This window comes from Hyperolius riggenbachi, chromosome 2 (genome assembly GCF_040937935.1).
Source record: "Hyperolius riggenbachi isolate aHypRig1 chromosome 2, aHypRig1.pri, whole genome shotgun sequence".
NCBI classification, from domain to species: domain Eukaryota; kingdom Metazoa; phylum Chordata; class Amphibia; order Anura; family Hyperoliidae; genus Hyperolius; species Hyperolius riggenbachi.
Window position 1 is genome coordinate 221,860,475 of NC_090647.1, and position 22,250 is coordinate 221,882,724.

General features: G+C 42.9%; 1 protein-coding gene across 2 annotated transcripts in view; it reads right to left on the reverse strand.

The window, feature by feature from the left end:
* The window catches only part of AFF3 (ALF transcription elongation factor 3), a 352,879-nt gene that overhangs the window by 28,649 nt on the left and 301,980 nt on the right, over positions 1-22,250 (reverse strand). For both annotated transcript variants that reach the window (XM_068268208.1, XM_068268209.1), the window contains exons 8-11: positions 18,952-19,123; positions 15,700-16,707; positions 13,198-13,313; positions 3,298-3,460 (exon numbers count right to left, since the gene is read on the reverse strand). In XM_068268208.1, coding sequence (XP_068124309.1) covers positions 3,298-3,460; positions 13,198-13,313; positions 15,700-16,707; positions 18,952-19,123 — 1,459 coding nt within the window. The remainder of the gene's footprint in view (positions 1-3,297; positions 3,461-13,197; positions 13,314-15,699; positions 16,708-18,951; positions 19,124-22,250) is intronic.

A 22,250-nucleotide genomic window follows, 5' to 3' on the forward strand; every position in this document is an offset into this window, starting at 1 on the left:
CCCTTTGTATTAGGTAGCCAGAAGTACCCTCAATATTAAGTAGCTAGAGGGGCCCCTAAGTATTAGGTAGTTAGCAAAACCTCAGTATTATATAGCTAGAGGTGCCCCTTGCTGAAGGGAGGTCTCATCAGTGGAATGCCGAGAGCTGCATGAGTAACCTCTCATTTACACTCTCATCAGGACTCTGCATAGGGAAGGAGGGAGGGAGGCACTCTGCTCTGGGAGGGAATTGAGTCACCTTTCCATCATCATGCGTTTGTAGGCATGTGCCTACAGTGCCTTATGGTAAATCCGGCCCTGGATACATGAGAAGTTCAAAACTCTGTACAATCAGGACATCCAGCAATACAAATACGTAGGTGATGTGTGATTTGATACATCACCAAAACTGGTACACAATCATATGATAACTTACAGCAGAATAAGAAACACTAGGAGGTGGTCCCTCCCCTGGTAAGCTTACGCAGTAGAGCAGATACAGTCGGGCTCGGCTATTTACGCCTAACCTGAAGGAAGAGCCACTACTGCACCTGCGCTGAATCCCGGCGAGGTAAATATATCAAGTCTTGTCAGGCTTGTCGGGGGAGGATTAAGACAGGTTTCGGGGGAGCCAGCACTGGATTGCCTACAGCTACAGGGATGGGGAAGCCTCATTGGGACCCTGAGGCTCCCCCCTCCCGAAGTAAGTACCCCCCAGGGGAGTTTATTTTTAATACAGAGTCTTTATAATCAAGAGGCAGTGCTCATGCAAATTTGCATTTGCTATCTCTCGCCAGAATATGCAGGGTCTTACAACACAAAATTTTGCCCCGTGGGGATTAGCTCACGCAACATTTAGCACTTTACCAGGGGCGCCGTGAGGATATGATATTTTACACTCTTCACAAGTGAAATTGCAACACCGTGAAGAAATGCACATAGCCATATGCAATCACAGTACCAGTAAAAAACAGAGTCATATGCAAATGAAAAAGTATTCATACATATCAGGTCTCATGACACCCAGTTTCAGGTGAGACTGTATTCTGGAGCTGCGTGACCTGAATCTGAAGATTTGTGCAGTTGCCACACCTGTGGGGCGCGATGTGAGTACCTTACAGCAATGTGGGACACCATAGGGACACAGGAACATCAGAAGTGGGAGTGGATTGAAGAGTCATACGACAGAGTGCACAAACAGGCAGAGTCCCCATATAGCTTGTTGAAACCATTTGTGATGGCAAGTGCAATCCAAAACAGCCTGTCACCATCAACGGGTGCCTACAAACTATGATGCCCCATGCTGGGCTGGTGTGATGCTTGTTGTTACATTCTGGCAAGTGGCGTTCCCCGTAATGGTGTGGTTGCACACAGGTTCAATCTTTTATGGTGGCAGGCTGTTTTGGATGTCACTTGCTGTTGCAAATGGGTCGCGACAAGTCGTTGGGTGTATCTGCCAGTCTGTGTGATTTGTGGTGTGCCTGTTTAATCCACTCCACCTTCGGCTTGTTCTCTGAGTTTCCTTTGTCCTATCATGTCACACATCGCTGGATGGTACGTTCTGCAGTCACGCAGCTCAGGGCTACACAAAATTAGGTGTGACGTGATATGATACATACAGAATCTTAATTATTTGTCAATATTTTGGGAGCAACCAAAAGCCATATTCATAATGATGATAAATAGATTAAACATTATCTCTATATGTATTTCCTATTAATACTCAGGTACTCACCAGCTTATTTAGTGTAGCATTTAGTTGGCATACTCACTGGAGATCTAACAGCATGTCATTTGACGTACCTCTATCCTGCCCGCTGGCAACTGTGTTTAAATCACTGAAGTCTGTCACATAAGTGTAACCAAACTTTGAATTGAGGCTAGAGCTTGTTTGATATTGATACAACACTTGCCTGCATGCCAACACATAGATTTGCCACTTCTACCCTTTATTATTTGTCTCCATAATTCATAAGTCATCTCTATCCTCCACCTTCATGTGGCCCTTTATGAGTGTACTTTTCCTTCATATGGGATCATCTTGTGTAACGATCAGTGTAACACAGAGAGGGTCTGATTATTGGTGATCTGCAGTATCACCAAGAATACAGATATATACCTGATTATTGACAATCTGCAGTATCACCAATAATCAGATATATTACTAACCTCTGGACACCTGAGAGATATGAGTGTTTGGTGCAACAGTAATACTCTGAGAACAATATCAGGAGGACAGGTACAAAGGCAGTAAGGAATACTGCTAGAGGATGAGTACCTTTAGCAGCCTGAGAACCTCCCGTAGGGAGGAGTCAGACTGGGAGAGGAAGGACCAGAGCGTGAGTGACACCAATAGGAGGATGTCACTGACTGGTCTGTGAACTATCTCTTAACTGAGGAGATAGCTCTCAAGGTCGGACAAGCCAGGTCGGCAACACACGGGCATACAAAGTACAAAGACAGAAGGCTGATTCGGTAATCCTAAGGCAAGCAGGGTTTGGCAACAGAGTATCAGATATAGCGAAGTACCAAATCAGTGAACAGAAGAGTGGTCAGGAAAGCAGAAGGTCATAACAGATAATAAACAATGCCTAGTCTTGGGTGTGAGCTCCGTGATCATCAACACCCTGGAACTAGTCTGAAGTATAACAGAATGGTAACACAAGTCCCTAATCTTTGGGTGTGAGGTCCTTGATCATCAACACCCTGGAACTAATCTGAGGTATAACAGAATGATAACACAGATTCCTAATCTTTGGGTGTGAGGTCCTTGATCATCAACACCCTGGGACTATTCTGAAGTATAACAGAATGATAACACAGATTCTGACAATAAAGTCTGAGTGCTTCCACGTAGTGATCGCAATGGCAGACCACCAGAGAATGACCAGCACCCAGTATATAAAGCCCAGCGCTCTCCAGCGCCTCCCCTAAGTGCTGGACCAATGGGAACTGGTACAATCGTCAGCTGACCGGCTTGGTCAGCTGACACCCTTCTGGCTGTCATAAAAGTTCTGCCTCTCAACGCGCGCACGCGTCCTTCTGAACCTGTGTGGACTATCAGTCCCAGCCACACCAGACATGTCTTGCGTACCACCCGCCGCGCTGGACGCGGAAACCGCTGCACCGCTATCAAGGCATGCAGCGGTTTCTCCGCGTTCGGCCATACTAGCAGATGTAGGCCCACGCGTGCAGACCGCCGTGTTGGACGCGGAAACAGCCGCCTTACTCTGAGCGCACGCGGCGGCTTTTCCGCGTTTTCTCACAATCTTGCTTTTTATGTTGTTCACATCACATGCACAGTTGAAATATGCCTACCTGCTGAATATTTGTCAGGCTCTCAGACCTTTGGTGCTGGTTGCAAGATGGATAAGAGTTTAAGATGGTCCCATTACTTCTGAATCCATCAGTTGGCTCTTCAAGAAGGCACAGCAAAGGAGACATGCATTTCTCACTTCTTGCTTGCTGACACATGGCAAGACTGAAAAAAAAAGATACTTGTCAAAAAATGTTATGTGACTCGGTGACATAGTTTTTGCTTTTTTTTTTTTGCCTTTTTTCACTAGTTCTGCATCAGTTTTTCTGCATCCAGCTTTCTGGATGTGGCTGTATTAGTGCCTGTTTCCACTACATGTTGATTCTGGATGCAAAAAAACTGACTCCAATGAATGCCTATGGGCCTGTTTCCACTAAAAACAATTTGCAGATTTTCCATTATTTATAATACAATGAAAACATTAGTGGAACAGGCCCATAGGCAATCATTGGCGTCAGCTCTTTTGCATTCAGAATATGATGCAGAAATCTGAAACATGCCATCCAACATATTTCAGCTTCAGAAAATCACGTTTAGGCGAAACAGGCCCATAGGCATTCATTGGAGTCAGTTTTTCTGCATCCAGAATCCGCGTGTAGTGGAAACAGACCCTTACCCCTGAAAATGACTGATAATGTAACCTGTGACCTGCGGTTCTACTTAACATTGTGTAAAAATAAATTATTAGTATTATAGCACACAAATGGATACTGTAGATAAGTTGCATTTGGAAAAGAGGCCTAAGGCTGGATTCACAGTGGTCTGTCACATAACTCACATGTTATAATGAGTGGGAACTGCAATGGAGACTGGACATAGTCTGCATGCAGCAAGTTAGAACAAGTAACTGAACGTGTTATGTGAACAGGCCTATAGAATTGTATGGGCAGTGAACTGGCATGCAGAAGTATTCTGCAATGCAACTGACTGAGCATTGCAAACATAGTTTTTTCTTTTTTTTTGCCTTTTTCCACTAGTTCTGCATCAGTTTTTCTGCATCCAGCTTTCTGGATGTGGCTGTATTAGTGCCTGTTTCCACTACATGTTGATTCTGGATGCAGAAAAACTGACTCCAATGAATGCCTATGGGCCTGTTTCCACTAAAAACAATTTGCAGATTTCCCATTATTTATAATACAATGAAAACATTAGTGGAACAGGCCCATAGGCAATCATTGGTATCAGCTCTTTTGCATTCAGAATATGATGCAGAAATCTGAAACATGCCATCCAAAATTTTTCTGCTTCAGAAAATCGCGTTTAGGGGAAACAGGCCCATAGGCATTCATTGGAGTCAGTTTTTCTGCATCCAGAATCCGCGTGTAGTGGAAACAGATCCTTACCACTGAAAATGACTGATAATGTAACCTGTGACCTGCGGTTCTACTCTACTAAAAATAAATTATTAGGATTATAGCACACAAATGGATACTGTAGATAAGTTGCATTTGGAAAAGAGGCCTAAGGCTGGATTCACAGTGGTCTGTTACATAACTCACATGTTATAATGAGTGGGAACTGCAATGGAGACTGGACATAGTCTGCATGCAGCAAGTTAGAACAAGTAACTGAACGTGTTATGTGAATAGGCCTATAGAATTGTATGGGCAGTGAACTGGCATGCAGAAGTATTCTGCAATGCAACTGAGCATTGCAAACTAGTCCTTACTGTTCCTGTTAATGAAAATTTCCTTTTAATGCCTAACCCGTCCCTAACATCCCCAGTTAATTAACCTGCCCCCTTATCATTTCCAGACACCTTTCACAAACCTCCCTCTTAATGCCAACCCTTCCTAATGTCTAAGTTTAATTATCTAAACATAACAACTAACGTTAACCTCCCCCTATCCAACCCTCTATCACTAATCCCCATGGACAGCTAATAATGTCATGGAACTAATGATAGCCCCACATTTCCATAACAGCGCTAATAAATTCCACAAATTATTCTAACACAGATGTTACCAATAATATAATGCCCAATCCAAGCACGTCCTGCTGAAAACATTGGCATGGTGTGCTGAATCCTTGTGCCTAAGCAACTTGCTAACCATTCTACTCATGCAGTCTCCTTGAATTATCACCCTTTCCATTCCTGGCTAAGCAGCACAATACGTCCTGGAAACACAACACACTGATCTTCAACTGTGATCAAGCCTTAACAATAGAAAAAGAGTCAGTAAATGAACCTTTGAAAGACATCCATGGCTACAATTACTAGGTAATGCCTAATGATGTTGATCCAGGGATTTTATCTGATTGCCATCTGGAGTCGGGAAGGAATTTTTCCCTTTAGGGGCTAATTGGACCATGCCTTGTAAGGGTTTTTTCGCCTTCCTCTGGATCAACAGGGATATGTGAGGGAGAAGGCTGGTGTTGTACTTTATACTGGTTGAACTCGATGGACGTATGTCTTTTTTCAACCAAAATAACTATGTAACTATGTAACTATGTAACCTTTTCCGGACCGCCTCTATTAGATCCTACGCTGCACTTGTGGCTGTTCTATATGACAGCTGACATCTCCCCTCATTGATCAGCAGCCATCGTGTATGGCTTGGGGTTATTAGTTGACAAAGAAGGGGGGGGATTGTTCCCTCAAGGGGGGGGGGGTTATTGAGCAAGAGTGGAGGGTGGAGAGTGGAGGGTTCTGTGTGAGAATAGGGTTTGGTTGGGTTGCATTTTCTGATACAGATAGGTTGAAATCAATGGTTAGGTTGCATTTTTTGATAGCTATACCTATAAATAAGTGCAACCGGTTGCAAAATCTGATAAAGTTGCAAAAAAATTCACCACACCGTCATCTCCGCTCTCTCTGACTTCAGTGCCGGGTCCCGGCTTGATGAGGTCATTAAGCCGCGACCCGGAACTGAGCGGCAGTAGGAGTGGAGATGCCAGCCGGAGCAGAGGGGTACACTGCGGCTCATAGTTTTATAAATAAGTTGTACATGCTAATAAGTAAAGAAAGGGGATATAATGAGCAAGTTAAAATCAAGTTTCTACTTATTTATGTAGCAATGTATTTGTGTTGTCTTGCATTGTGTTTTGAATTTGTTATACCCTTGTCTGCAATTCACCGTAACAAATGTGAATGTCTGAGGCAGATTTATCATGACATGATGGGTAGACATCGGCACACTGTTGTAATCCAGGATGCCTGTTTTGGTACAATGCCCAGCAGCAGGTGGAGAGCTATTCATCAAGCTGCACAATGTTGTACAATGCTAAAAGCGTGAAACAAATAAATCTCCCCCAGACAATTAACAATACTTGGATCCAATAAGCCACTATACAATATTTCACAAAAGTGAGTATACCACTCACATTTTTGTAAATATTTTATGATATCTTTGTATGGGTCAACACTGAAGATATGACACTTGAATGCAATGTAATGTAGTCATTGTACAGCTTGTATAAAAGTGCTAATTTTCTGTCCCATCAAATTAACTACACACAGCCATTAATGTCTAAACAGCTGGCAACAAAAGTACACCCCTAAGGAAAGAATGTCAAAATTGCACCCAAAGGGGCGCATGCGTGCAGCCACTAGGAGCAGATGTGTGCTCTGTGAGCTCCACACCACCGTCACCAATTGCCAACTTCATGATTGATTTCAGCTGGACATGAGATCATATTTGACAAGGGGAACATCTGCGCAATGAGAAGAGGCACTAGTGACTACAACACGAGGAGTAAAAAGCATCTTTTAATCAAAAGTTCTCACCAGGGATACACGAGAGCTTCCAACAAGATGGCTGCTAGCTCCGCCCACACCAGCTCTTCTGTCGGTCCCCGCAGTGGTAACAAGACTTGTCACGCTGATTCCTCAGCCCCAAGTACATCTCCGAGAGGTGCTGATGCCCGCCCTACGAACACTGATACTTCTTCTGCCTCAAGTTCGCCGGTGGGACTGAGCGGCAAGAAACCGGAGGAAATTTCAAAAACGGCATCCCCAGCATCCCTCCGCTCTTCTCCGGCCAGTTCTCCACATTCAGCCTCCGCCATCAAGGAGCAGCCCTTAGAGCCTCGCCCAACGAAGCCTGAGGTGTCGCCAGCTGGAAGCTCTTCTTCAAAGGGGAGCGGCAGGAGAGCGAAGGCAACCCTAAATTCTGCATCCCCTGCATCTCTCCGCTCTGAATCCGGATCTCCGCATCTGCACTATAACAGCATGGAACAGAGAGCTTCCACCCCATCTTCAGTAATAGAAGAAGAAAGGATCTCAAACAGGGAGATGATTGACACCATCAGAGGTATGTTCAGGGCTGAATTACAGGAGGCAGTAGCTGAATTCACTAGACAAATTACGGATTTGGGAGAGAGGGTCTCTGCTCTTGAAAATCAGTCTGACAACATGGCCACTGCCATCAAAGCTGATAGAAAGATAGTTCAGAAACATGATTCTCGTTTGGACACTGTAGAATCTAAATTGGAGGATCTTGAAAATAGGAGCAGGCGAGCCAATGTTAGAATCAAGGGACTTCCAGAATCAGTTATCGATCTGGAACCTGTGGCTAATAACTTGTTCTGTGCACTGCTTACTCAAGTTGATCCCGCCATGTTACGCATCATACGTATACATAGAGCACTGGTGAGACCGAGAAATCCTGAGCTACCTAGAGACGTAATTGCAAAGCTCTGTACCGAAGACGCAAGAGATAAGATTTTGCTGGCAGCCCGAGACCTCTCTGTTCTTCCAGGCCTGTCGCAGTCTGTCCAGATCTTTCCCGATCTGGCACCTACTACCATCCAAAAACGAAGATCCTTCAGACCATACACCTTGGCTCTTCAACGTGACTCGATACGCTATAGTTGGGGATTCCCGTTTAGGCTATCGTTCCGCTTTAACAACAAGAATTACACCTGCAGGACCACTCAAGATATGGAGGACGCGCTGAACGATGCTGGTATTGCCTTTGATCTCCCTGTGGACTCGCATCAAGATTCCGGCTTGCCCACAGCCAACGGCATACGCAGAGTATGGTCTTCGACAAGAAGACCCCAATCTTCCACTTAAAAACTGTTCTTTTACACCTGGATCCTCCCTTGCAACTCTTAGGCCACATCCCGGTCACTCAATCCCTGATCACTTTATGATGCTGATCAGTATTTTTCTTTATGTTTCTCCTTGTAGGACTCCAGTTTACTGTCCTCCTCTTTGTTACCACGGTGGACTAATCTTCACTACGGCCTGGAATTCACTATGATATGTTCTTTAGTTATATGCAGACAGACCTAGTATCGTATACCTGGGACCCAGGAACCCTGCACCTCTATAGACCTTTAATACAGTTGCTGGTTCCTGATCTCATCACTGCACACCCTTTAATCGGGTGTTAAGTTTGCCTGTTTTGAACTTGCAGGCCCACTGTGATACGCTTAATAGTATGTTTAGCCTGTTTTTTTATATAATTAATCCCTCTCGCCTCCTATAGGTTTTTTGGATAACTCCGCGAGTTCGTAAGATGCACACTCATCTGCTTTACATTCTGCTACCTTTAATCTTATGATGTGCCTACACACGTCACTTGATTGCTTATAATAGTACTCCCCTTGCACATCTTAGGTTAAAACTGCTGACAATGGTTCTACTATTATTTGTTCGCATTTTTGTCTGTCTACCATTGCGTAGTTTACATGGCTGGCTGAATCTCCTTTTATTATCTCATGGCAATTGGTGAGGTGTTACCATGTTGGTACCCCGCCTCGTGCTTGTTGGTCACCCAACTAATAATGGGTCACCCCATAGCACAATGTTTTTTGCTGGTTATTTCCCCTTCCCTGGATAGCTTTCTCCTTTTCTCTCCACGATCACCTACTCTCTCATATAAAATAATGATTGATTACTCTAGGACCTTGTCCCCCCGGGTGGCCACTTTGTACTTTATTAAAATACTCTTTACCTTATGTCATGGCAACTCAGTTAGTTAAAATCTTATCACATAATGCCAGAGGCCTTAATTCGCCCCAGAAGAGAAATAAGGCCTTCTTTGAATATGCGAAACACAAACCAGAAATATTGTGTATCCAAGAAACCCACTTCCTTAACACATTTATCCCCAAGAGCTTCCATAAAAGCTATAAAAGGTTCTACATGTCATCAGCAAAGAAGAAGCATAGAGGTGTTTTAACTCTTCTTTCTGACTCTTTCCCATTTGAACTGCAATCACAGCTATCTGATGATGATGGTACATATTTAATATTACTAGGGACCTATATGACCAAAACTATATGTATAGTTAATGTATACATCCCTCCTGAAAAAATTTCGGCCTCTCTCTCAGTGTTCTCTGACATTCTGATAACACTTACTTATGATACCATCATTTGGGCTGGAGACTTCAACTCCACTCCTTGCGATGATATAGATCGCTCTCAGACTTCCAGGAGATCCTCAACCTCCAGGCAGTCAAAGGACCAGTTTCTCGAGATTTTCAGGCTACACTTAGAGGTTGTCAGACTCGGGGTGATCTTTGGCACACCTGGTGGACTTGCCCGGTAGCACAGGCATACTGGTCTACAATCTGGTCTAAACTGTGTCTTATTTCTAAAGTTTCCTTACCAATTGACCCGTCAGTTGTTCTGCTTGGGAACAAACCATCACAGTTTAACCATACCACTCATAGACTATTTCAGCATGTCTTTGCTCTCGGGAAACGGCACTTAGCCTCTAAGTGGAAGTCTTCCTTTTTATCGCCGGAAACTGTATTTTCAGATCTGAACTCTGCCATGCTTTCTGCTCATATCATGGCAAAGATTCAGGATAACCTACAAATTTTCTTCAAAACCTGGAATGACTGGATAGAATGGCAGGATAATAATGGCCTTAGTTATGTTCTTCATTCCTTTTAGCTGTAACCCTCTGGCATGACATGGCATACATAGGTTGGCCGCCTGGGGTATATAGGTCCCTCTCATTATATTCCTTTTCCATCATGAGATGAACACTCACTTTATAGGTAATGTATGAGAAAGCCTCCCCCTCCCCATATCCCTCCCCCCCCCCACACCAATGACCCATTGGCATGTTGTGCTTTGCACCCATGGGTCTTCCATGCCTGTTTAATTCTATGTTATCTTCCCCTTCCTTCCTCCCTCCTTTCCTGTAGTCATATATTACACAAAATGTGTTTTCTCTTATTGTTTTCATGAATGTTTCATAACTATGCTATCTTTGATGCTGTTTCTTAAGCTATTCCCCCTGCGTGGGGAAATTTTCGTTGCTGTGAAATGTTCATGTACTAGCGTTCTCACTTTAATAAACACCCTTGAAACGAAAATTGCACCCAAAGCATCAACATTTTGTGTGTTAGATTTATGAAAGGAAATCGCGCTCCTGCTGTGTTCACAGTTCTAAATGTGGTATATTCAAAGTCATATAGTTCCACTTCAATGCCAGACTTGTTTCCCAGATGCATATGGAATGACCACCACCTCACCCTTAGAAGTGGGCACTCACCCTTAGAAGTTGACCCTCAGCTAGATGGGTCACACTCGCCTCCGGGATATTTTTAGGCAATCCCCCGCCTATACTGGCTCCTCTTGGTGGTACTTTGCCCAACAGTGTATCCACAGCAATCACCTCAAATAAAGCACATAGTCCATCCCATAGCGTAAAACCATATGAAAATGTTTAATTATATTAAAAATGCACACTCACATTCCAGTAGAGATTGTTGACCATAGAGTTTTTTAGGGCTCTACCCCTTCACGTTGGCCACCTGGCTGGCTCTCCGTGCTCACGTATGAAGTCTGTTCCTCGGTCTCCCCGCACGCCACGCCGGCTCACTTCCGCATCTGCAGCCACGCCCTACTAGTTTCGTCCCATTGGATTCATCAAGAGCATGCGCAGATGCTTCCGCGATGCATAGTTATAGCCGCGTACCCGTCCCGCCCACTAAAAATAATTGGCTCTCCTGCCGCTTCCGCATTCTAGCCACCATGGAGCGCAAACAAATCAACTATATCCCTATACGTACTCTTCTCCTTGCAAGCACGCATATGGGGTAATAGCGCTGCGAGATCAAATTACTATAAAAGATAAAATAAATATGCATGTTTGCAGAACCGGTCACCCTATTATTTTATTCTGGCACCGTCCAGTTAGACTGTCCTCATACGTGAGCACGGAGAGCCAGCCAGGTGGCCAACGTGAAGGGGTAGAGCCCTAAAAAACTCTATGCTCAACAATCTCTACTGGAATGTGAGTGTGCATTTTTAATATAATTAAAATTTTCATATGGTTTTACGCTATGGGAAGGACTATGTGCTTTATTTGAGGTGATTGCTGTGGATACACTGTTGGGCAAAGTACCACCAAGAGGAGCCAATATCGGTGGGGGATTACCTGAAAATATCCCAGAGGTGAGTGTGACCCAGCTGAGGGTCAACTTCTAAGGGTGAGTGCCCACTTCTGAGGGTGAGGTGGTGGTGGTCATTCCATATGCATCTGGGAAACAAGTATGGCATTGAAGTGGAACGATAGGTCTTTGAATATACCACATTTAGAACTGTGAACACAACAGGAGCGCTATTTCCTTTAATAAATCTAGTTGTTTTTTTAATGTTAAGGAGCGCACCGCCGTATATATATATATATATATATATATATATATATATATATATATATATATATATATAGTCACTCTCAAGTTGGTCAGCGCAGTGTGTTTGGATTTGAACATTTTGTGTGTTCACCATTATTTTCTTATAGCCTAGGTCATCTTTTTGTAGAGATTCAGGAGAGAAATAAGCCTGCTGGCACTATGTCATATTGAGGTGGTCAGGTAGTAGTCCCACACCTTGGATTGCAAAAGGGAGCATGTTCAGACCTGAAGCATGACATGCAAGGTACAAGGCAAAAGGAGAAGAGGTCGGCCTTTTATTCAAAGTGTGTCACAAAAGCAAAATATCATTACAACTTTGTGGCAATAAACACATACTGGTGCAGGGGTACAGGATAAAGGTGATGGGTGTAGGGCACTAGTAACCTGATAGATATTTTGCACTTGGCGCTTCTATGAAGGCTGTGAGGGCCAACGTGCGGAACTGCCATCAGGCTACTAGTGTCCTGCACCCACCACCTTTATCCTGTACCCTTGCACCATTATGAGTTTATTAGCACAAACTTTTCTTTTGTGACACACTTTGAATTAAAGGAATGCCAGCATTGCCTACCTCTTCTTATTTTGCCTGGCATCTTTCTGTGGAGCAACAATTCTTATTTATAAGATCCTTAGAGAGTTCTCTGCCACGAGGTGCCATGTTAACTTCCAGTGACCAGTATGAGAGCAATAACACCAAATTGAAAACACCTGCTCCCCATTCACGCCTGAGACCTTGTAACACTAACAAGTAACGTGACCCTGGGAAGGGAATAGGTCTAATTGGGCAGAATTTTGGCATAATCCACTTATAATACTCACTGTTGACACGGTTTAGACATTAATGGCTGTGTGTTCCGTTATTTTGATGGGACATCAAATTTACTGCAAGTAATGGAGTTCACTTTTTTTGAGTTACAGAGTAGCACAAAATTAAATCAGCCAACGTTTCAGACTGCATCTCCGAAACATGTTAGCCAATTTTAATCTTTTGCTACAATGTTTGTGCCTTAATAAAATTAGACTTTTCTCTTGCCACAAGAGTGTGGATTCCATTCCATGAAGTTTATCTGCTATCTTGTTTCCACACCACTTGATTGGGAGGTGGAGTTTTGAGCGCGTCATTTGTCCCACCCAGCAAATTTGTTATACAAGCAGTTCACTGACTACGTTGTGTCAAAGTGTCATACCTTCAGTGTTGTACCATAAAAAGATAAAAAATATTTACACAAATGTGAGAAGAGTACTCACTTTGGGAGATACTGTATATACTTTACATGGACGAGGGAAGATTCATACCTGCTGAGATCTGTGCTGTGACAGTTCGTCAAGTCACAGCTGTCCATTGAGAATAGTAATTTTTCTCCATTTTCAATGTGAGTCTTCTTCGTCTCCTGTGACTGTTCACTTTCACACTATACAACATAGATATCTGTTTAAATAATGCAGGACTATACAGATGTCTCCCTTATACAGTATGTCTCCTACTATATTGCTTTTAATATTTACGTAAAAAAAAAGCATAATTCCGCTTTCATTAAAAATGCTATGAATATATATATATATATATATATATATATACAGTATATAGAGAGAGAGAGTATAACGTATATTTTGCTACACAAAATTTGCATTAACTGGTAGAATTTGTATAAGTAAATATGGTCTTTGCTTAACATGGAGGAGGAGGAGAATCTTAGGAAAATAACAGAATGCTGAAAAATGAAAAAACAAAACAAAACTGTCTGGTACGAGTTATCTTGAGTTAGTTAAATTGTTGTTTGTTACACAAAAACCTTCAAACTGAGCCTATTATACTAGCACCATGGTCTATATTTTAGATTGGTTTTATGTCTTTTTTTGAGCAGGGCCCATATGCAATAATTTTTTTCTCCTGAGTTATCTTCTACGAGATATTCTCTTTATATTTATATTCTATTTAAGGCCTCTTTCACACCAAGACGTTGCGTTTTAGGGGATGTTAAGGTTGCGTAACGTGCCCCTAACGCAACGCATGGTGGTGTTGAAGTTGGACGTCAGATTGAGCCGCATTATGAGGCTCTTGGTGCTATCCTGGGAAGTCCGGATCTTTTCAATGATTCGGATGATTCAGACCCCACCAACAGGAAGCTCTGTTAGTGGGGAGAAAAAAAGGGGGGGGGGAGGAATCACTTGTGTGCTGAGTTGTGCGACCCTGCAGCTATGCCTTAAAGCTGCAGTGGTCAATTGTGGAAAAAATGCAGTCCTCAAGTGGTTAAAAGGCACTTTATGACAAGGGCCCAAATGGAATTACCTTTTTCTCCTGAGTTACATAGTTACATAGTTATTTGGGTTGAAAAAAGACATACGTCCATCGAGTTATCTCCTAGGAGATAATTTTCATCTTCTCTTTAAAATGAACCTGAGCCGAAGCTCGGGTTAAAAATCAGAAGAGAGGGAAGCCTCAGGATCCTATTGAGGCTTCCCTCAGTAGTCAGAAGCCCACCGTTGCTGAGTGCGGCCCCCTTCACATCAGGGCCCCGCAGCTCCTCTTCCTGGATCATGGCCGTGCACTAGGCGTGTGAGCCCACCTATGAATGCACAGTAGCACAGAGCCCGCAGCTCCAGTTTACTGTGCATTCGTGGGCGGGCTCGGTTAGCTATTAAGTCCCAAACATAAAGGGCCATAATCTAGTAAGAGGAGCTGCGCGGCCCCTATGTGATTAGCGAAAAAGCCTTGCCGCTAATCTTCAGGGGGGAAGGGGGCGCGCTCAGCAACGGGAACAATGCAGTAGCAAGGGAAGCCTCAATAGGATCCTGCTTCGGCTCGGGTACATTTTAAGCATTTGAAGACCCTAGCCTTACACTCCCCTAGTGACCAAGCTATTTTGTACAATTCAGGCCACTGCAACTTTAAGGGTTCGTTGCAGGGCCGTACAACTCAGCACACAAGTGACCCCCCCCCATTTTTTGCCCACCAACAGAGATTTCTGTTGGTGGGCTCTGATCCCTGCCGGCATGTTTGTTTAATTTTTTTTATATATTTATTTGTTGTTTTTTTTAAATTAATGTACCCTTTTGTGCCTCCCAGGGGGACAGCCGTGTCACACGGCTGTCCCCAGTACAGCTCTGCCATAGATCGCAGCACTGTACAGTGTAAATAGACAGCGGTTTCGTGTCTAACAGTCTCCTAGCGGTGATCACCACTGGGAAACTGATGATGGAGCGCATCGACGCGCGCAATCTCCTCCAAAACCCTGCCCCAGGACTTCATGCCAATTGGCATGGAGCGGTCTTAAAGAGGTTCGAACAGGGTTGTCAAAGCGGTCCTTTGAGGGCCGAGGTCCACACATATTTTTGACAGAGCACAAATTGAATGATGTGTCTGAATCAGGAACAACACATTCCTCTCTTTCTCAGTCCATCCTAAACACTGGCATGGATCTTCGGAGAGTTCAACACCTGTGCTTTAAATTAACTTTTTAGCATTTTACAATTTAAAAGCTACCTAAAAAGTACGATTACAATTATTTTCAGCAATTTATTGCTTGCTGGTGGTTCACAGACATTTTATGACAAGGTGTGAAAATATCACCTAGGAGAAAACTCAGGAAAAAAGTCAGTTGCACATGGGCCATATGTTCTCATGTTTGCAAGAGTTTCCTTTCAATGTACCCTAAAAATAAACTGGTAGGGTCACTGGCCACCCTTTGCATTTTCCTTGGACAGTAACATATGATGTACCCTGTAAGGTGCAGTGGAAAATATCAGTGTTATATACTGTAATATTATTTAGTGTCATTAGCAGCAATTGGTGCGTACCTTCCGCTTTCGCCGCATCTTCAAAAAACCATTATCTGTCGTTGAATGTGATCCTTCATTATGAGATGATAACAGAGTTTTGTCCATGTTGAAATTCATACTGTAGTTTTCCTGGGGCATGCCTTGTGGAATTCTTGTCAAAAGGCTTAAATCAATCCGGACCCACAGTGATTTAATCTCCTCACTGCCCTTTAAAGAACAAACATTGTCATTCCTTCCAAAGGGAACTAATGTGTAAAGCTGCTCCTCCAACTCTGATGCAATGTGATTTCTAGTCCTCGCATTAACACAGCTGTTTGTGCTGTAGATGTCACTACTGCACTCCTTCAGTCTGTGGCTATTTTCAGATGGAGAAGCTGAAGAAATTTTAGAAAGAGGCAATAAATCTAATTCTGTTTCTGAGCCATGTTCCAGAGGTTCAACTGAGTACTCAACGAGTTCCTTAGATTTTGGAGCGGATCTTGTAATCCGAGTCCGTCTATTTTCACAACCTAAAAGCCCAGGCCGCAGTTCCTTCTTATGAGACCCCTTGCTGTTACAAGTTAACCTATTTTTAGCTTGTTCAAGTATCTCGTTCCCTAGAATTGCTTGACTTAAGGGAGTCCCATCTGACTTGTGGCAATTTAGATTATCACCACTAGATGTCCTCTCTGTCCTTCTTGTCAGTTTTCTGCATACAGGTCTACTTGCAGACGTGTTTTCAGCAGGAAGAGCAACAACAATTGTAGCAGCACGCGCAGTGGGTGGAGATGATTGTAGATTTACACCTCGAATCCCAAGAACTGAACAAACCGTCTCCTGGCTCCGATTATTACTGCTGGGGCTTTGGTCATCTGAACCACCAGGATCTAAATAGCAGTCTTTTGACTCTTCTGTGCAGCTCTGCTTATTCTCATGTGTCCTGCTGGGATTCACGCTCTGTGTATGGTTAAGAACAGCAGTCTTGTTTGGGTTGACCTTATTCAACCACTTGTCAAGCTGCCATTTGTTTGAGGTTGCCTGTTCCGGCTGCAAAAAAAAAAAAAAAGAAGAAAATCAAATCATACCAATGTGACCACTGTGAGAATTTACTATCAAACATACATACTAACGACCTCTATATGGAAATAGTTCTACAAAACATCTGAAAAACTCATTTGTTAGCAAATGTATCATGACAATTAAAATAATTGCTATAGCATCTATTATTATTTTTTATATATAAAGTGTCAACATATTGTGGAGCACTGCTATTGCTGAATATACAAAAGGGCCAAACGAATTACAATATGAGCCTGATTTACTAAGGCCTATCTGGGCCTAATAGATGACATGAGTTCATGACCCTAGCTCATATTGGGCCATGTTGATTGCAACTGACATATTAGTGAAGTCACAGTTGTGCAATTTACTAAGGCATATCTGGGCCTAATAGATGACATGAGTTCATGACCCTAGCTCATATTGGGCCATGTTGATTGCAACTGACATATTAGTGAAGTCGCAGTTGTGCAATTGCAGCCATGTACACATAACCTAACAAACCTGTACTTGTATTTAAAGTGATTATAGCTGTGGGTGTGATCATGTGACTGCTATCACACAACTGTCAATACACTAACCTGAACTAAAAATTAAAAGTCAAAATAAACATACACACGTCATACTTACCTCCCATGTAGTCTACTCATTAATCTCTTTCTCCCCTCCCTGTTTGTCCACCGTAATTGATGGAATTCTCCATCCTTGTAACAGCTTCCGGGTCAGCACACTGCTAAACTGTAATATTGCCCACTTGAGAAATAGGAAAACGTGGACAGAAGTCTGTTTTTGACAATGGCTCAAAATTACTGTACTGGTCCCCCAAAATAAACTCACCCTAATGTAAAATTCCATATGCTCTCCCTTCCCTAGCAGTTTAATCTGTTAACTAATATATTCTCCTGGGATGGTGCACAGGTAACTACTGCACGGCTGATCATAGCCCGTGTAGATATATTGGGCTTCATCCGTTTCACTTTTTCTACTGAGTTTTCTCCTATGTGATATTTTCTCATCTTATAAATAAAATGCTTTTTAAACCTCCAGACAGCAAGAAAATCCTCAGAATAATTTTGACAGCACTTTTTTTTTTTTTACCTCCGTTTTGGTACTTTTTCAATTACAGAGTGCTGAAAAGTTATTCTAAACATAATATGAAAAATGATCTCCTAGGATAAGACTAAAGCTGACCACTAACGGTCCAATTTCTAGCGAAAAATCGTTAGAGTCATCAGAAATTCTGATTGTATTCGATCGAGTATACAATCGATTATAAACAATTATAAAAATGGTAGTCTGATTGGATTTTCGTCAAACCAAAATTTGGATTTTCTTGTTGGTTGTGATATATAGGAAGCAAAGATTGGTTTGTTGATGGTTTAGTGAACGACTTTTCTTCTGATCAGAATTATCTGATCGCTCGAACAATTTATCGCTAGAAATTGGATGATTAGTGGCCACCTGTAGGAGAAAAAGTGAATTGGATCGGGCCCATTGTTTTAGTTATTAACTAGTAAGTATGCTAAATTATTGGTAGGGATTTACCTTGCATATTTTATATCTTTAAATAAAAAAAAACGTGTTGCAGCTGATACATAAAATTATTCAGAATCACAGTGTGAAGAATAACTGCTGCAATCTCCAGACATGCGATATGTATGACCTATGTCCTATGCCATAATGTCCACTTTGTCTTTTCTTTTGAAAGCTAGCATTGTGGGGTTGTTATTTTTTGATCATTTAGCAGCACAGGCAATGGAATACAACCTGGTACTGGTCTCAGTAGAAGTCTTTTTGTCAGGTCTTATGCTGGGTACACACGATGAGATTTCCCGTTCGATTCCCGGATCGATTCGATTAAATCAAACATGTTCGATTGGATTTCGATCGATTTTTTCATGATAGGTATGCAAAATCGACGGAAAAAACGATCGAAATCCAATCGAACATGTTTGATTTAATCGAATCGATCCGGGAATCGAACGGGAAATCTCATCGTGTGTACCCAGCATTATGGAAGTGACACTGAGACAGTTCAGCTATTCAGTAATCTGTTATGTGGCACAGAAGTTAAGCCCTATGGTTTCCCCGTAGCACTGCTAAACTTCAAAAATCAGCAATTTTCATATGACAGTGAAAGAATTCACACTTGTGACTTCCAGATTTATACCAAACCACAACAATGGAAAAGTATACAGAGATTTGTCTCGTCTTTGTGACAGAATTCCTTACCTCAGGGCTGGTGCAGGCGGATGGCTTACTTCTTCCACTCTCACTGGAACTGCTCTCAGTCTCTGAGTCTGATTCAGAGCTTGTGTCAGATTCACTTGAGCTGCTGCTTGACCCTTTGATGGAGACTCCAGAGGCTGGGCTACTGCATTTCTGAGTATCACCACTGACAGTACTGAGAAAGACAGAGAGAGAAACAAAATATCTTTTTACACTATGTCTTAATGCAATAGGTTTAAATATACCATACTGTTCTTTCTGCATATATGAACTCACATAATTGCAAACTAATGTATGGATGGGTTCACCTCACAGTGACAGTTCTACACATACATATGTATGCTGTTTTCAGGAGTCTCTATTGGAATGACTAAAGAGTTCTGTGCAGAGTCGACAGTGCTGCCTAACTGCTTGACCTCACTCTGTTTCCCAAGTGTAAACAAACTCCTGTCAGAGAAGCTCAGATGCAAAGTTAACTCTTTAGTGTCTGGATAATGATATAACTGAAAAACCTGAGCTCTGTAGATTATTTCCCAAATTTCCTGATTGGGTCCGAATATATAATTAAGCTACTATTGGAACGAGCATTCAAAAAATTACAAATCCCGGAGAGCCACCACATCAATTTTGTGCTACTGTATGAGGAGCCAGCAACCAACTACTATGTTTCATGCTTCCAAAATCTATTTCAATTGCCGTCTCGTGCACATGTGTATAAATTTGTTTATTGTTCGCCTTGGCTACATAATTTAATGTGGTCACAAACACAAAAGTGTCCAAGAATGAACATGATTACTGTTGTGTTGATACATACCGTATACCGGTGTTCTATACAATACCTAAGGTTCATAAAAATCCTACACACACCCCCGGTCGCCCCATCGTATCGGGTAATGAAGGACCATTGGAGAGGTTGGGGAGATATCTTGACCTCAAGCTCAAAGGTATGGTAGAAAAATTGCCATCATATGTAAGAGATACTGGGGATGCCCTACGAGTATTAAGCACAGTTGAAATATGTGAGAGTGACTACATCGTGAGTATCGATGTGGAATCACTCTATACCTCAATCCCCAATGAAGTGGGGATTGCTGCCACAGCATTCTTCTTGAATGAGCATTTTCCAGAATCCTCACAGCATAATCAGTTTATTTGTGATGCTCTGGACCTGGTGTTGAGCTTTAACTGCTTCTCTTTTGATGGTCGGGTGTACCGCCAGATCAGGGGCACGTCGATGGGGGCATCTTGCGCCCCAGCATATGCCTGCCTACATCTAGGGCTTTGGGAACGGCGGGATGTTTACCCCATGGACCTCTACCAGAGCCATGTTGTGCTCTGGCTGAGGTTCATAGATGACGTGCTCCTGGTCTGGCGAGGCACGGAAAGACAGCTAACTGAATTTGTGGACAGATTGCAATCCAATGCAGGAAATATACGTGTAACCTATCAGTATGACAGGGAGGCTTTGTCCTTCCTGGACCTGATGGTTAGGAAACAAGACGGGAAGTTAACAACCTGTACATTCCGCAAACCCACTGCAGGAAATACTCTGCTACATTACTCAAGCTTCCATCTTCCATCACAAAAAAGAGCAATCCCTAAGGGTAAGTTTGTAAGAATCAAGCGTAACTGCTCCCTGAATAAGGATTATCTTAGAGAGGCGGATGAACTAAAAAACCGCTTCAGCCAACGGGGATATCCTGAACGAATAGTTGAGGAGGCATTTGAAGCAGTAGCTGAAAGAGAAAGGGATTCCCTAATAATGATAAATAAGAAAAAGAAAAATACCTCTCGCTCTAATGATGTAATAAGATTTGTGTCAGATTATGGTCCACATTGGTTCGATTTACAAAAGTCGTTTCAAAAGCATTGGCATATACTCATGTTGGATAGTGAAATAAAAAAACGTGTTGGTGATAGACCTTTTATGACTGCACGAAAAGCAAAGAATTTGAAAGACCATTTGGTGAGGTCTGAGTACCACTCCACGTCGTCTGCGACATGGCTGGATAGATATCCAATGAGGGAAGGGATGTTCCCCTGTGGGTCATGTGTAAACTGCAAATATGTGGAAAGAGGAAAAACCTTCACCAATTTCAATGGGACTAAGACCTTTGATATACGTGAAAACATAAATTGTAACTGAACGCGTGTTATATACGCCATCTAATGCCCTTGCAACCTCCTATACATAGGAAAAACAAAAAACAGGCTTAGCAAACGGATTGGGGACCATGTGGGAAATATTCGTAACCAAGATATTGATAGCCCCTTGGGGAAACATTTTAGAGATCACCATGATGGGAAACCTGATGGCTTAACCTTCCAAGGCATATTAAAGCAACGAGTACCTTTTCGTGGTGGAGACATTGAAAAAGATCTGTATAGGATCGAACAGACATGGATCTATCGCTTGGGGACGTTCATACCCAGGGGATTGAACACAGATCTAAATTTGGCTTACTTTCTCTAGTTATCCAGAATATTCCCACTAATGTGGAAAAAACCTTGGTGTAAAGCCACTTAAAAAGAACTGCATCAGCAGTGCCATTGCTTTTATGTAGCTTGGGACAAATGAGGAAGAAATCAATGAGTTTAAAATTGCTAACAACCTCTTTACCGTTTGAATCCACCGCTACCTAAACGTATGGGGATATGGAGGCATTGTTACCATGGCAAACCCAAGCTGGAGGAGGAGCGGCTGAGATCAGGTATAAGAGGAGGAACAACTGAACCGTCCGCTATTCGCTACCTTGAGAAAGCCCCGTGGGCAGGGCGAAACGCGTCGGTAGGCGTGGCTACCACCGGAGTGCTCGCGCTGGCCCTCCACGTGAAAACGCCGGCACGCTGAGCGATACTCCGCAATGTGAGATCCCCTTCCGTCTTGACACATTTCCGTAGAATCCCAAGCCAAAGAACTATGGAGGTATAGACGGCTGAGGCCTTCCCGGAAAACCGCAACAACAAATGTGACCCAGTGCACTGCAGGTCTGGAAACCGGAGCAGCCATCACAATACGCAAGTACTCCAAGCCATCATAGTGCCGCTGTAATATTGCTAAGCCTGAGTTTTGCCAGATGCTGTGTACTATGTGGGACAGAGAGGTCATATGCAAACCGATATCCATCTCTATTTCAACTGTGAGGACCTGACTGCGGGCAAGCGTTAGGAGGAACGCAACAGCGCGCGGTTATCGAGCGCACAGTGTGCATGGTGTCACGGTGGTGGGTGAGGACCTAGTTGACCCATATGGTGCAGCGTTTTTTGCATAGGCCAAGGCTGGGCGATCACTCTGCACTGAA